The sequence below is a fragment of the Schistocerca nitens genome, chromosome 6 (genome assembly GCF_023898315.1).
Source record: "Schistocerca nitens isolate TAMUIC-IGC-003100 chromosome 6, iqSchNite1.1, whole genome shotgun sequence".
NCBI lineage: Eukaryota > Metazoa > Arthropoda > Insecta > Orthoptera > Acrididae > Schistocerca > Schistocerca nitens.
Genome location: NC_064619.1, coordinates 329606093 through 329622326, shown reverse-complemented (window position 1 = coordinate 329622326; position 16234 = coordinate 329606093). Strand labels below are relative to the sequence as shown.

The 16234-nt window shown below is 38.4% G+C and overlaps 1 protein-coding gene across 1 annotated transcript in view; it reads right to left on the bottom strand.

The window, feature by feature from the left end:
• Window positions 1-1104: 1104 nt before the first annotated feature.
• LOC126263715 (F-box only protein 28) overlaps window positions 1105-16234 on the bottom strand; it is a 107452-nt gene continuing 92322 nt past the window's right edge. The window contains exons 3-5 of the mRNA XM_049960859.1: window positions 7024-7219; window positions 6846-6943; window positions 1105-1592 (exon numbers count right to left, since the gene is read on the bottom strand). Coding sequence (XP_049816816.1) covers window positions 1263-1592; window positions 6846-6943; window positions 7024-7219 — 624 coding nt within the window. The 3' untranslated portion in view covers window positions 1105-1262. The remainder of the gene's footprint in view (window positions 1593-6845; window positions 6944-7023; window positions 7220-16234) is intronic.

Sequence of the window (16234 nt, the reverse complement as noted above, 5' to 3'; positions counted from 1 at the left end):
GCTATATATATTATGACTTTTGAACACTATTAAGGTAAATACATTGTTTGTTCTCTATCAAAATCTTTCATTTGATAACTATGCCTATCAGTAGTTTGAATCTTTTATTTAGCTGGCAGTAGTGGTGCTCGCTGTATTGCAGTAGTTCGAGTTACGAAGGTTTTTGTGAGGTAAGTGATCTGTGAAAGGTATAGGTTAATGTTAGTCAGGGCCATTCTTTTGTAGGGATTATTGAAAGTCAGATTGTGTTGCGATAAAAATATTGTGTGTCAGTTTAGTGTTGACCAGAATAGGTAAAGAGCGAAATGTCTGAGTACATTCAGTTCTGCTCAGCTGTTTGAAAATCAAATAATGTAAGAAGTTTATCTGCATAGTAATTCATTAAGTTTTCTAAGTGGACTTTTCACTGACATTGATACATCTCCCCACATTCCATGAAGAATGGGCTGCCATTCCCCAAGAAACGTTCCAGCACTTGATTGAACGTATGCATGTGAGAGTGGAAGCTGTCATCAAGGCTAAGGGTGGGCCAAACACCATATTGAATTCCAGCATTAGTGATGGAGGGTGCCACGAACTTGTAAGTCATTTTCAGCCAGGTGCCCAGATGCTTTAGATCACATAGTGTATGTGCTACAGCCCAATAGTTTTTGACATCTGCTTTGTCTGCTAGTTTCCAGCCATTTTTCCATACATTTAACCAGTGCCATTTCCCTTCCACAGTATTTTAGAATTTCTGCTGTTGAATTATCTTCTCCATTGCTTGAAAAGCATTCGTGGAATTTAGAGTAGTTATTTTTTCTTCACTCCAGTTTGCACTTTGATTCCACACAATTTAGTGACTAAATTTTTTCAGTGTCTCGTTGTTGAATAAGTTCACTGGTACACTTATTGTACGCAGCATTACACATATTATTCATGCTGATAATATGATGAAGTTATCAAAGAAAACACTCTCTTCCATGAAAGCGGAAGATAAATATTACTTTTGGATCAATGAAAAAATTGAGAGCAGAGCTGTAATTTATGTCAGGGCTTCTTATTATGTTTATAAATAGGTTACTGATTATTTTAGTCTTAAATAGCTGTAAATAAATACATCTGTAAGTTTATCCACAAATTTTATTAATAAACAGGAAAGGTAATACAACACTGTCAGTATTATAAGAGGGTATTAATAATGTTATTACTGTAGGGTTTTAGGCTGATGGACAATAAGTCTTTCAGGTGAGTATTTTCTTTTTAAGCAGAATATTTGTTCATCATTCACCAACTTCCTCAACTGTGCTGACAACTTTCTGCTTTTTGACAGGCAAGTTGTCTTCATTAGAGTAACTACCACTACATACAGTCTCACATTTCCGTTTGCAACCAGAATCATTTGAAACAACTGTCTCTTCCGAGTGTTCCAGCAACAATGCATTGTCATCATTTACCCTGTTCACCTTTGCTTCAAGTTCTCGTAACTTATGATCCCACTCCTCCAGATGTTGCTTTAGTTCATTAATCTGGGCATCTTGTGCAATGAGTTTAGCATTTTGTTCTTGTAACATTCTGGCCTGTTTGGCAATTCGAATATTGCTTTTTTTCAGCTGAAACAATCATGTAAACAATGAATTAATACACACAATCACAATATACTAACAACTGTTACAGAGAAGTGGAAAGGAGATGGAAAGAAAACCAGCAAATTTGAAAAACTGACACAGATTTAAGTCTTGCTCTTCCCTAATAAGTGTCTTAACAATTCCTCCAACATTTTGTTCACACACAGTACGTAATGAGTTTCTTCACAAGTAGTGTGGAGATTTGAAATTTTGCTGCTAAACATACATACAGTAGGTGGACAAAAATATGAAAACGCAACAAGAAATACATGCTTGAACATACAGGGTGTTAGGATATTCCTGTTACAAACTTCTAGGACTTGTATGGGGACTCAGTAGACAATATTTTGAATTGTAACCCATGTTCAGAAATGTACCATTTGAAAACATGTTACCGGATAGTGATGGTAGGCAGGGCTTACATCCATCCTACCTCTCCGACCTGGTTCGAGCCTCATTCACATGTCTGTGAGTGTTGAAGCAACATGGCTGAGTACACATTTGCAGTATACACAGACATGATCCTTCTCAGTAACAAAGCTCATGTTAATGGAAGAGCTGCTCATTGCCTTTATCAAGATCATTAGCCACGACATCTGACTCCATAGCATATCCTTTTTTTCCCACAATTATTAAATGGCTTTGAGAAAGGCACCATCAGTAGGCATCACTGTGGTGCTGCAAGATGATTAACTGTAAACAACTGTGTTTGTGAAAACTGATTAAGTTTCCTTTTTGTTTCTTCGATTATTAATGACTGAACTGTAAAACAAGTGATGTACTGGGTCATATCCAATAAATTACTTGTAAAAGTGTTCTCATTACCAACATGTAATGGAAACAATGTATCTCCATGCATAGGTTCCTATTCAAAATATTCTGTACTCACTGCTCTCCAAATCCTTGAAGTTTGTAATGGGAACTTCCGAACACTGTTTAAATGCAGATGCTACCCAAGTTTGCAGGCTGCACTATATTATTTGACAACCCGTGCAGTGTCCTCAAAATGTTGCAAATGCTAGTCGTGATTAGAACAGCGTTCTGTATAGTTGTGATTGTATCAAATTTGAGCATGGACAAATTGTTGGTGCTCATATGGTGGCTGCTTTCATAACCATGATAGCTGAAGTATTTGGTATTTCAAGAGGCACTATATTAAACATTTGTACTGAATACAGGGAAAGCTGAAAAACATCATTCACCAAGTCACAGCATGGACGACAGTGTTTGTTGAGTGATCATGACAAACAGTCATTTAAGAGGATTATACTGAAAAATAAGAGGAGGACAACTGCAGAAGTCACTGCGGAACTGAACGCCGCATTTCTGAATGCTGTGAGCACCAAAATAACACAGAGGGAGCTGCAAAGGTAGGGAATTGCAGGGCGAGCTGAAGTTCTACAACCACTTGTCAATTATTCAAATTCCTGTAACAGAAAAACATGATATTATACACACATCAAAATACTTTGGCATCACCAAGGTTCTTAGAGTTCCAGGACCTGTACAGAAAATTGGAACAGAGATCAACATAAATATCATTTCCACCCATTTTATTGCTCATGAAAAGCACATGTTGCATGTTGTACCACCATACAGCGAGACTTTCAGAGGAGGTGGTCCGCATTGCTGTACACATCGGTACCTCTAATATCCAGTAGCATGTCCTCTTGCATTGACGCATGCCTGTATTCATCGTGGCATACTACCCAGAAGTTCATCGAGGCACTGTTGGTCCAGATTGTCCCACTCCTCAATGGCATAAATCCCTCAGAGTTTTTGGGGGGGTCCATAAACAGCCCTTTTCAATCCATCCCAGGCATGTTCGATAGAGTTCTTGTCTGGAGAACAAGCTGGCCACTCTAGTCGAGCGATGTCGTTATCCTGAAGGAAGTCACTCACAAGATGTTCATGATGGCGGCATGAATTGTCATCCATGAAAATGAATGCCTCACCAATATGCTGCCGAAATGGTTGCACTATTGGTTGGAGGATGGCATACACGTACCTTACAGCTGTTATGGTGCCTTCCATGACCACCAGCGGTGTACGTCGGCCACACATAATGCCAACCCAAAACAGCAGGGAACCTCCACGCTGCTGCACTCACTGGACAGTGTGTCTAAGGCATTCAGCCTGACCGGGTTGCCTCCAAACACGTCTCCGACGATTGGTTTAAAGCATATGTGACACTCATCGGTGAAGAGAACATGATGCCAATCCTGAGCAGTCCATTCGGCATGTTGTTGGGCCCATCTGTACCATGCTGCATGGTGTCGTGGTTGCAAAGATGGACCTCGCCGTGGACATTGGGAGTGAAGTTGCGCATCATGCATGCTATTGCGCACACTTTGAGTCGTAACACAATGTCCTGTGGCTGCACAAAAAGAATTATTCAACATGGTGACATTGCTGTCAGGGTTCCTCCGAGCCATAATCTATAGGTAATGGTCATCCACTGCAGTAGTAGCCCTTGCGCGGCCTGAGCGAGGCATTTTGTCGACAGTTTCTGTTTCCCTGTATCTCCTCCATGTCGGAACAACATCGCTTTGGTTCACTCCGAGACACCTGGACACTTCCCTTGTTGAGAGCCCTTCCTGGCACAAAGTAACAATGCGGACATGATCGAACCATGGTTTTGACCATCTAGGCATGGTTGAACTACAGACAACACAACCTGTGTACCTCCTTCCTGGTGGAATGACTGGAACCGATTGGCTCTCGGACCCCCTCCGTCTAATAGGCACTGATCACGCATGGTTGTTTAGATTTTTGGGCGGATTTAGTGACATCTATGAACAGTCAAAGGGACTGCATCTTTGATACAATATGCACAGTCAATGTCTATCTTCAGGAGTTCTGGAAACCGGGGTGATGCAAAACTTTTTTTGATGTGTGTAGCCGCAGTTACCAACTTCTGACCAAGGGTGCAACATGGCAGGGTTTTGGTGACAATTTGGGTAGCTGTATCATGGTATTCCATGGGCCCCATGGTTACTCTGCAAGACTGTATTACTGCCAAGGATTATGTGACTATTTTGGCTGATCAAGTTGATCCCATGGTTCAATGTTTGTTCACCAAATGTTTATGTTCCAGGACAACAGGGCACCTGTTCAGACAGCTCTCATCATCCAGGACTGGTTTTGTGAGTACGAGAATGAACTGCTGCATCCCCTATGGCCACCAGTCACCAGATCTCAATATTATTTAGCTTTTGTGGTCCATTTGGAGAAAATGGTGCATGACTGCTATCCACCTCCATCACTGTTACCTGACTTACTACCATTTTGCAGGAAGAATTTTTTTAAGATTTGCTTGAAAACCACACAGGACCTGTATTTATCTATTTCAAGATGACTGGAAGCTATTTTGATTGACAGCAGTGTTCCTACATCATATTATACATGCTAATGTATTGTGTTTCTGGTTTCTCCACATTTTTGTCCACCTACTGCACATGCATCCTCAGTGTACACTGGATCTTTTTGTTTTCTACGTTGGTTTATTGCTGTTGATCTTTAAAAGGATGATCCTGAGCCAGTATTAATTACAGTTTCTTCAGTTCTGAATTTCATTGATTCTTTGATAGAATCCTAGAAGACTGAGGCCTGTATCACCACTTCAGCACTATTGGAGTTGGAGGAGTACAATGTTAGCAGAGAAGATTACAAAATGACAAATTTACCTGGGCCTCAGACATGCATTATTAATATTCAGTGCAGCATTTCTCCACTGTTTTTGATATCTGCTTCAAACAAATCAGCCTTTGCCTTAAAGACACCTGGAACGGACCCTGACTTTCCATATTTCCCACCGGTTATCTATATTTGGTTTCATATATGAAGAATCATCCTAAATTATCAGCATCATTTAAAAATGTTCTACAAGGCTCCTTCATACAAACCAATACCTTATTTGCTCTTGTGTTGCCTTCTGTTTAAAATAGTAAGCAAGCAAGCAAGTAATGTAAGAAGTAATTTGTTTCCTTATTTGAATCTTCTTAGGTACTGATTTTCTGGCACATTATTTAAATCATGCCTGTCAGAAGCAGCCTTCCAATATCCCTTAATCATCACTTATCATAATCACTATTTTATAATAAGCTCCATACAGGTCTAACAATTTAGGCTCATGAAATTTCAACCATACTGTCTTCACATTTATAGAATAATTTGCACTTGGGAAATGTGATCATCATGGTAGTATTTGTATCTTATCTATGTAGATGGTAATGGACATCAAATAAAGTAAACTTCTTGTTCCAATCTCTCCACATATTGTAATTTACTGAATAATGTAGTCCACTTCATTTATGGTCATGTCTCTATAGCTATTTTCTTTAAATTATTTCATATTTGCTTTGTACACATTTCACTTATGTGGCTTCAAACATAAGGCTGAATTTATTTCTCAGCAAATGGACTACTGACTTCTTTCAACAACTTCTTTGGCTTATAATCCATATTTCATTTTATTTCTTTTAACACACTCATTTTATTTCTGAATTATGCTCTTAGCCAATTAATGCCCTTCAATATTCTCCGTGGTCTAAACTGTACTTTTATACAGCTCTAGTTATAAGACAATACACTGATATATTTCTGCATCTCAGTTGAACAATGTTTACCTCACACTTAATGAGGCATCTGCGGCAACTAAAGGACATTTACACTCACTTTGTGAAAGCTACCCAACTTTACTGCAACTTTGTTATTGTTCTCTACGCCAATACTAAGATTCTCATCCATTTCCTCAAAGTAAGAGTGTAAGATCCCCTATAGTGTTCATTTCAATTACAGCCAATGGGCATATATAAAACTACACACAACAGCACTCTTAGCTTTCAGAATTACATTCTTTCTTCAAGAGGTAAGGAGGAACTAGTTTGGGAAGGCCAGGTATGGGGGTTCGTGTCACCTAGGAACGAGGTTAAGACAAACAGACGTGTGTCTGTCAGCTGTACTAAGAGATGCACCTCTTGAGAGTAAGTACCAGCCAGCTACCCTTCTCAGTGAATTTAGCACTTTCTGGATGCATTTTTTTTCTTTTTATACAGTTAACCTCTTTAATATTGTCATCACATTTATAAAGGTTGCGTGCAGGACACATAGAAGAGAGTATAAAGTTTATCTGGTTTTGAAAATGAACATTTCTCCCTCAATGACAGGGGAATGCCATGCAGAACATGCATTCCTGTTATGACAGCAATAGTTCCCATTAGATGTTACTGTACCTACCCTTTCATCCATTTTTGCCAATATATCCATGTTATATTTTTCATGATTTCTAATGGTCATGAACTGTCGCTGGAAATTTTCTATCCTCCTTGATGGACCTGTTTGAAAAAATTATGTTTTTTAAATAGTTATTCTTTGGAATACAATCAAAATGTCATCAATATATTTAAAGTCATACCAGCTAAGGGATAATTTGGATAATTTTGACACTCCAGCCTGCTTTTCAATATGGGCACAATTTTTTCTTCAAAATGCTCCATTGCCATAGATGAGATGTCTCTTAACTCTTGAAGTGTTTCAAGTGTCCTTGGAGGAGGAGCATCAATACCATAACTTTCCATGTATCTGAGGATTCTAAATATTTCATCGATAACCTATAACATAAGGCGGAAGAGTAGTAATACTAGTAGTAGTAGTAGTAGTAGTAGTAGTACAGAGTATATATAATGAAGCTGTGTTTCACAAAGTAGTAGTAGTACTAGTAGTACGGACTGGTTCTTGAAATCTCAGATTTCGGTAATTTTTTTGTACATTTATATTAATAACTGCCTGCATGAAAAACCCCAAATTAAAATTTTTTTGGACCTTTAATTTCTAAGTTATTAATTTTTAAAACTTGCAAAATTATGTCATTTTTGTTACATTTTGAAACCTTAAGATTACCATATCTCAAAAATTATTCGACCTAAAACCCTAAAATTTGTACCACTTTATTCAGTTTTCTTAAAGCTTTAAAAATATGTGATAACTGATGATATTCATAATAATGCTGACCTTTCCCAGATCAAATTATTATTTAATTTTGAAAATTTCAAAATAGGAACTTTTTTTGCTTTGAAAAAAGAATTTGTGTTCATCGTACATTGTTTGTTAATGTTTGTGCCAATTTCATAATGATATTCCAAAGGGAACAAATTTTATTTTACCGGTAAGTGCAGCACCCAATGTATAGTCTGTAGGGCTCTGGGCTTGTTAAATTGTAATATGTCAAAAAGAAAATAAGGCTATCAAATCACTATTTTTTATTTAGTGACAATCAATGTTTTACAGTATTAGAACTACAGACTTTAATTTAAAATCACATTTGGCTTTCCCATATCAATTGTGAGGATATTATAACAACAAATGCCTGTGAAGGGGTATGAATAATTTACTTAATTATATCTTCATTTTCCAAATACTGTATAGTAATATTAATCAATATTATTAATTTAACAATGATAAAGCTGTTATTGTTTTACCAATGTGTTATTTGTGAACCTTGCAATGAGAAACCTGTAGACTTTGGTTTGAAGGTGGTATACTGGGGAAGTGCACCTATCTACAGAGGAGATTGCTTGCAAACCATTCGCAACCAGTTCTAGAATATTGCTCAAGTGTGTGAGACCTGTACCAAATAAGACTAACAGGGTATACTGAATGTATACAGAGAAGGGAAGCACAAATGGTCACAGGTTTGTTTGACGCATGGGAGAGTGTCAGAGAGATACCGCAGGAACTGAACTGGAAGATTCTTGAGCATAAACGTAAACTACCCTGAGAAGGTCTCTTAACAAAGTTTCAAGACCTGGCTTTAAATGATGACTCTAGGAATATACTAAAACCCCTTATGTGTCACTCACATAGGTTTCGTAAGAATAAGATTAGAATAATTACTGCACGCACAGAGGCATTCAGTCAGTCATTCTATACGTGAATGGTATGGAAAGAAACCCTAATAACTGGAATGGAATGGAAAGTAGCCCCTATGATGCACCTCATGATGGTTTGCAGAGCGTAGGTGTAGATGTAGGATAAAGAAATTTTTTACTCGTTTTCATGATGTGGCGATCCACTAACAATCTTATTACAGTCTAAGATTATGTATTGCTCTTTTCTTTCAAAAGACATAACCTACTTCTCCTAAGCAATAATGACAGATTATTGATGGAACAATGAATTCTTTTCCAATATACTCGGAGGGTTTTCTCAGTTCTTCATCTGGTAGTCTACATGTTTTTCCAGTGGCAGTTGTGAGATTTAATTTACAAAGTATGAAGAGTTTTTTAATGCAATCAATTTATCTGGTCTTCTTGGTTAGGAAAACCAAATAGCTGGTTAACAAGGATGTGTAAACAAAGAATTAACTCTCCTCTTGATAACACACAAGCCATCCACCACTTGTCACAGGCACAAGCAAGAAGTCCTTAATCTGTTCAAAAGCATGCAGCAGCAGTCTCTGAACCCATTTGAATTTTTGGAACATCAAAATCCTTAAAATCAGCAACAATTTTAGCTTTATCTTTGGGTTAGCTCATAGGAATAAATGCACATCACTTCTGTGCCCCCCTGACTACTAAGGCTTTATAATTGTTTTTTGCCAAGCTCCTTTTTTATGCTGCATGCTCATCGTTTGTCCCCCATAGTAGTGACTGATGGTATATATGCTTTGCTCCACTCAAATAATTGGAAGGAAGTTAATATTTGATCGTGTTGTGCTTCCACAATGGATTAATATGAATGTTACGAAAACCACTTCGACTTTTATTTTATTTGCACTTATTAAGCCACTGGTTTCGTTCTGTATGAACATCCTCAGCTGTTAAAGTGGCATAAATGACAACAAGCACATTATTCCACTTCATTGGCCATGCTTGGTATTTGTCATATTCCCACATGCGCCTTTCAACATTTCATTGGGCTACTAAGTATTTTAAATCATGAACTGGCACATTTTCTGTCACTTTATCCCCTGAGCACATGTGCTTAATGAGTTACACATTCACACAGCAATTCTGTTCCTCTTTCCCTCATCAGTGCTTTCCTAATTTTGTCCCAACAATTCATCTCTACTGAAGTGAATTACTGTCACTAGAAATGAATGTTTTATTTAATGAAAAGGTGAATGTTTTATTTAATGACTGACACACAATCACACACACACACTCACACACACACACACACACACAAACATGCTGTTCTGTAAATGTGAACTACAACTACTGTAAATAAAAAAGTTACATAAAATGAAAAATGCATACTCTCTCTTACGTTATCTATGTTAATTGTTGTATGGCATGTTCTAGTACAGTTTTAAAATGATAAAGTGAAATGTGTTTAATCAGTACTCAACAATTTCATTTTAACAATAGTTCCATAAAACAGTGTGTAAACTACATGCAGCTGAGAAACAGTTGGCAATGCAAATAGCAGTAAAATAAAATTTATTTCCATATGTTCCCCTTGGAACCCCAATCATGAAATTTAGCATACAGATTAACAAACAGTGTATGACAACATTGTTTTCAGAACAAAAATTCTTACTTTGAAATTTTCAGAATTTAAAAAAGTTTTGGTATGGACAATCAGAACATATTTTTAAAGCTTATAATAAACTGAATAAAATGACATAAATTTCAAGTCTCAATGACAAATACTTTTTGAGATGTGGCCATTTTAAGGTTTCAAAATGTGACACAAATCTCACAGTATTAAAAACCTTAAAAATTAATTGCTCAGAAACAAAAGTCCAAAAGGCTTTAATTTTGGATTTTATCTTATTTTGATAGGTAGAATAAAATGACAAAAAATTACAAAATTTTAAGCCGCCAAGGTTCAATATTTTTTAAATGGATGATTTCACATGGAATGAACCAATAATAAGCCAGAACCTTCAAAATACTAATGATGTCAAATGCTGAGTATTAAGATTTTACTGTCACAGCCATTGTAAATGTAATACTAACCTGCAACAGGGTTCAAACCTCATCATTACTCAATTTACAGCAAAGTTTTATAAAATAATAACTTCAGTTCGGAATCTAAAACTGACATGATGCATGAATTGGTTCCAAACTTTCAGGTGGACTGTAGAGTAACAATACTGCAGGGAATATGAACATTCTATAACTAATTCATTTCTGTACATATGCAAACTGTATTTCGCTACAGAGAAGGAAAGTAATACAAAACGATAATGCTTGAAACTCTGACAGAAAGAGAACACATAGGTGACATTTTTAGCTGATTCACTGGAGAAATTAGGGCATCTTAGGCCTATATATGACTAAAAGTACGTTTCATTTGCAAAAATTGCCTTATCAAAAAAGAATGTTTACTGCTCACTGAAGATAACTACATCATCTGTATGGGCTGTATGTTCCAATGCCATCAGGTGAAATACAGGATGTGTTATTTTGAATTTCAAACACAGCATCCTGTTTATTCCTTTTTACATTACTTATATTCATTTATTAGCTTTCTTTCCATTTTCATCTATCTCATTGTTCTCTCTCTGTCTGCAGTTATAAAGTATTCCTGCTCTTGGTGGCTTTCCACAAATCTCTTACAGTGTGTTATCACCTCCCAAATTCTTTAATTTCCTATGTACCAGGTCATTGTTTTTTAATTACTGTTTCATTTTTCCATCTGCATTTTAAATTCTATAGTGTTTGACACGTGGCAAACGAATCTGCTCCAGTCCGGAATCCCTGAAGCATTACACCAACAACCTGACAACAGCTTTCGCATCCCGCAACTACCCTCCCGACCTGGTACAGAAGCAAATAACCAGAGCCACTTCCTCATCCTCTCAAACCCAGAACCTCCCACAGAAGAACCACAAAAGTGCCCCACTTGTGACAGGATACTTTCCGGGACTGGATCAGATTCTGAATGTGGCTCTCCAGCAGGGATACGACTTCCTCAAATCCTGCCCTGAAATGAGATCCATCCTTCATGAAATCCTCCCCACTCCACCAAGAGTGTCTTTCCGCCGTCCACCTAACCTTCGTAACCTCTTAGTTCATCCCTATGAAATCCCCAAACCACCTTCCCTACCCTCTGGCTCCTACCCTTGTAACCGCCCCCGGTGTAAAACCTGTCCCATGCACCCTCCCACCACCACCTACTCCAGTCCTGTAACCCGGAGGGTGTACACGATCAAAGGCAGAGCCACGTGTGAAAGCACCCACGTGATCTACCAACTGACCTGCCTACACTGTGATGCATTCTATGTGGGAATGACCAGCAACAAACTGTCCATTCGCATGAATGGACACAGGCAGACAGTGTTTGTTGGTAATGAGGATCACCCTGTGGCTAAACATGCCTTGGTGCACGGCCAGCACATCTTGGCGCAATGTTACACCATCCGGGTTATCTGGATACTTCCCACTAACACCAACCTATCCGAGCTCCGGAGATGGGAACTTGCTCTACAATATATCCTCTCTTCTCGTTATCCACCAGGCCTCAATCTCCGCTAATTTCAAGTTGCCACCACTCATACCTCACCTGTCATTCAACAACATCTTTGCCTCTGCACTTCTGCCTCGACTGACATCTCTGCCCAAACTCTTTGTCTTTAAATATGTCTGCTTGTGAGATGTCTGCTTGTGTCTGTATATGTGTGGATGGATATGTGTGTGTGTGCGAGTGTATACCTGTCCTTTTTTCGCCCTAAGGTAAGTCTTTCCGCTCCCGGGATTGGAATGACTCCTTACCCTCTCCCTTAAAACCCACATCCTTTCGTCTTTCCCTCTCCTTCCCTCTTTCCTGATGAGGCAACAGTTTGTTGCGAAAGCTTGAATTTTGTGTGTATGTTTGAGTTCATTTGTGTGTCTGTCGACCTGCCAGCACTTTCATTTGGTAAGTCACATCATCTTTGTTTTTAGATACATTATTTATTCACTTTGATAACACTATATCATCTGCTGTCAGAAACACTTCCACAAAATTTGTATCGTGAGTACATCCCAAGTGATAAGTAACAGAAAACTAACTTTTTTTATCCCATTAGTTCACATTTCAGATCTATAGGCAGTAGAGCAGACATCACACATCATAGGCTTCATGTACCTGTACAGCCACCAAGAAAATTTAAGTTGTTGGAAATGTTTCAGCAATACTTTGCTACAATGGTCATTAGAGAATAAGTAATGTTAATAATTAGATAATAATCTTTGAGAAAAACAGAGTAACTTATGTAGCCTAACACCCCAAGTATTTACTGTTTACGCTATATACAAATGATATGGTGGACAACACTGTTTGTGCTACTGTTTGTGGATGATGCTGTCACATACCGAGAAGTCACCCTGCCATAAAATTGTAGTTATGTGCAGAAAGACCAGCAACAGAACTGACACTTGTTGCAGGAGTTGGTTGTCAACCCTGAACTTAAACAATATATTGCCGATAAATAGGAGCCAAGCCCAATCATTGTTTGATTATATGACTGGCAATCTATCACTAAAATAGTAAAGACAGTAAAATATCTACAAATATGTGGCCAGAGAGATTTATGATTGAATAACCACACCAAACTTGTCAAAGGAGAGGAAGATGCTGGAAATATTCATGGGAAGAAACCAAAGAAAATGTAATTCACCCACAAATAGGTTCTTAACAAAACACTCGGCTGATCAACTTGTGACTATTGCTTCTCAATCAGGAACCATTACATGGTAGGATTAGTACAAGAAAGAAAGAAAATCTACAGAAAAGTACCTAAAACATTTTGTTACAGGTTTGTTTTGCAAGCACAAAAGTGTCCCAGAGATGAATCTCATTCTGTTCCAGAGATGTACAAACAACACCTGCTTCAGAAACTAAAAAAGTGGTGTGCTTCACAGACAGGTTTATCATCAAAATTGTTTGAGTGTAACATTCCAAAAAGTAGAGGAGCATTACTTCTTGGAATATTTACTTACATATTTACACATAAGAAACCATACTACGAGGGCCGTTCAGAAAGTAACCTCCAGTTGATTTAAAAAAATACACCAAGTTAAATAAAAATATTTTAATATATACATCTTACAACTACATCTTTGCACTATTTTTCTACATAGTCTCCATAGCGATTGAGGCACATATCGTATCTCTTCACAAGCTTTGAAATTCCTTCTGCATAAAAATCACCCGCTTGTGCCTGGCGCCAGCCTGTGACCGCATCTTTGAGCTCTTCGTCATCATCAAACCGCTGTGACCCGAGCCATTTCTTCAAATGCATGAAGAGGTGATAATCACTTGGCGCCAGGTCTGGGCTGTAAGGTGGATGGTTGATAACGTCCCACTTGAAGGACTCAAGAAGGGCCGTTGTTCTGCGAGCAGAGTGAGGACGGGCGTTATCGTGCAAAAAAACGATACCGGAAGTCAGCATACCACGGCGTTTGTTCTGTATAGCCCGTCATAACTTTTTTATTGTTTCACAGTACACGTCTTGATTAATGGTCGTACCACATTCCATGAATTCAACCAACAACACCCCTTTGGCATCCCAAAACACCGTTGCCATCAGTTTTCTGGCAGAAAAATCTTGCGAGGCTTTTCTTGGTTTGGTAGGTGAATTTGAATGTGCCCACACCTTTGATTGTTCTTTTGTCTCAGGGTTCACGTACTTAATCCAGGTTTCGTCACCGGTCACGATTCTGTTTAACAATGGTTCTCCTTCGTCCTCATAACGTGACAGAAAGTCTAATGCAGAGGCCATTCTTTGAGTTTTGTGGTGGTCGGTAAGAATTTTGGGCACCCATCGTGCACAGAACTTACGGTAACCCAATCTTGCTGTCACTATCTCGTACAAGAGATCTGTGGAAAACCAGTAGACAACTCCGACATTGAGAAACGTCGATTTTCACGAACTTTTGCATCAACTGTCTGAACGAGTTCGTCAGTCACCAATGATGGTATACCACTCCTCTCTTCATCATGAACGTTTTCTCGTCCACTTTTAAATAAACGTACCCATTCACGGACAACTCCTTCACTCATAACTCTTGGTCCGTACACGGCACAAAGCTCACGATGAATAGCTGCTGCAGAATATCCTTTGGCTGTAAAAAACCTTATGACAGCACGCACTTCACATTTGGCGGGGTTTTCTATTGCAGCACACATTTCAAACTGCCACAAAAACTAAACTAGCGCAGGTACGAAGTTCACTCGACCACGGCTTGATGCCGACTGACCTGTTGAGTGCGTGAACGCACAGATGGCGTCGCTACTCCGCCCACAACCCGCACTGTGACCAATCGGAGGTTACTTTCTGAACCGCCCTCGTATTTCCGTAGACTATTTAGTTATTTTGCACAGAGTTACAGTAACAATTTACAATTTTTTAAATATAATATTATTTTTTCTTTATCATGTAATTGATGCATTTAAACCACATACATATAAATTAACTGAAATCAAATTTAAATCAATATTAGTTAAGGAGCTAGAAAGATTCAAAATTTTACGGGTGGGTGCATCATGCAGTACATAACTGGCTATGTTCAGATGGATCTACTGGTGGCAGAATGTTCATTTAAGTGAAGTGTTCAAATGAGTGCCTATTTTCCAGAATGTACTACTCAGTGCACCTTCCAAATGACCTGCAGATGAGTTGTAACAATGCTGGTGTCACTTCTCTTGAATCTGTGATGAAGCTTTCTTTGCTTTCATTCCAACTTTCTAGCACTGCTATTAAACAACAATGGGCCTTTCCTATCCCTTAAAACCTTGCTTGGCGCATACTTGTCTAAGGAATATCGAACAATGGTTTTAAATTTCATTCATTTGTGCTCCACATCTTCGTCCTTACCTCTTGGTGAAGTATTCAGATTTCTTGCAAATATATTCTAGATTCTCAATAAACTGACTATACAGTATGCTTACAGATGTTCTAACCTACACAGTTTGGTGTTTATTTATCTGCCTTGGCTGTGGGTTGGATATCAGACATTACTTCCACAGTATGGACTTGTACAATGCTGCCAATTGTCAGACAGTTCACTGTGTTCTTGTGTTAACCTTGTGAGCAACTCATGCAGTACATAAAGAGAAGTGTAACGCCTACACAACAATGATGATGAACAATATTTCAATATGGATCCAGGTGGTCTGAATTTATGGAAATGGCAACAAAAAGCACATTACCAGCAATGGGAAGCACATAATCAGAAATTTTAGAAACAAGTACCTACTACACCTACAACAACTGAGAACAGTTTCACCGATCCAGGCATGCCCTGATCACCCACAGAATTGCTTCTGAGGTTCCCATCACTCTGTGTCAAAAATGAAGATTGGGGCTTATGTTTGAAGCAATTACAGCAGTAGTTCATAGCATCCAAGTTAATGGATGTGTGTAGCAAAAGGGCATTTTTTTTCTTCTGTGGTCCAGCCAAAAAACTTTTCAGTTTTTAATGTAAACTGCCCTCACCTGCAAACCCTGACTCTTATTTACACAAACATGTTATTGACTAATAATGAAAAGGATAGTTACTACTCACCATATAGTGGAGGTGGTGAGTCTGGCTCCAGGCACCAGAGACTGTGGTCATGTGTGCGTGTGCATGCTTGCATGTGCGCGCACAGGGGAATCCTGTAGGGAGGGATTTAATGTCTGGTAGACATATCGG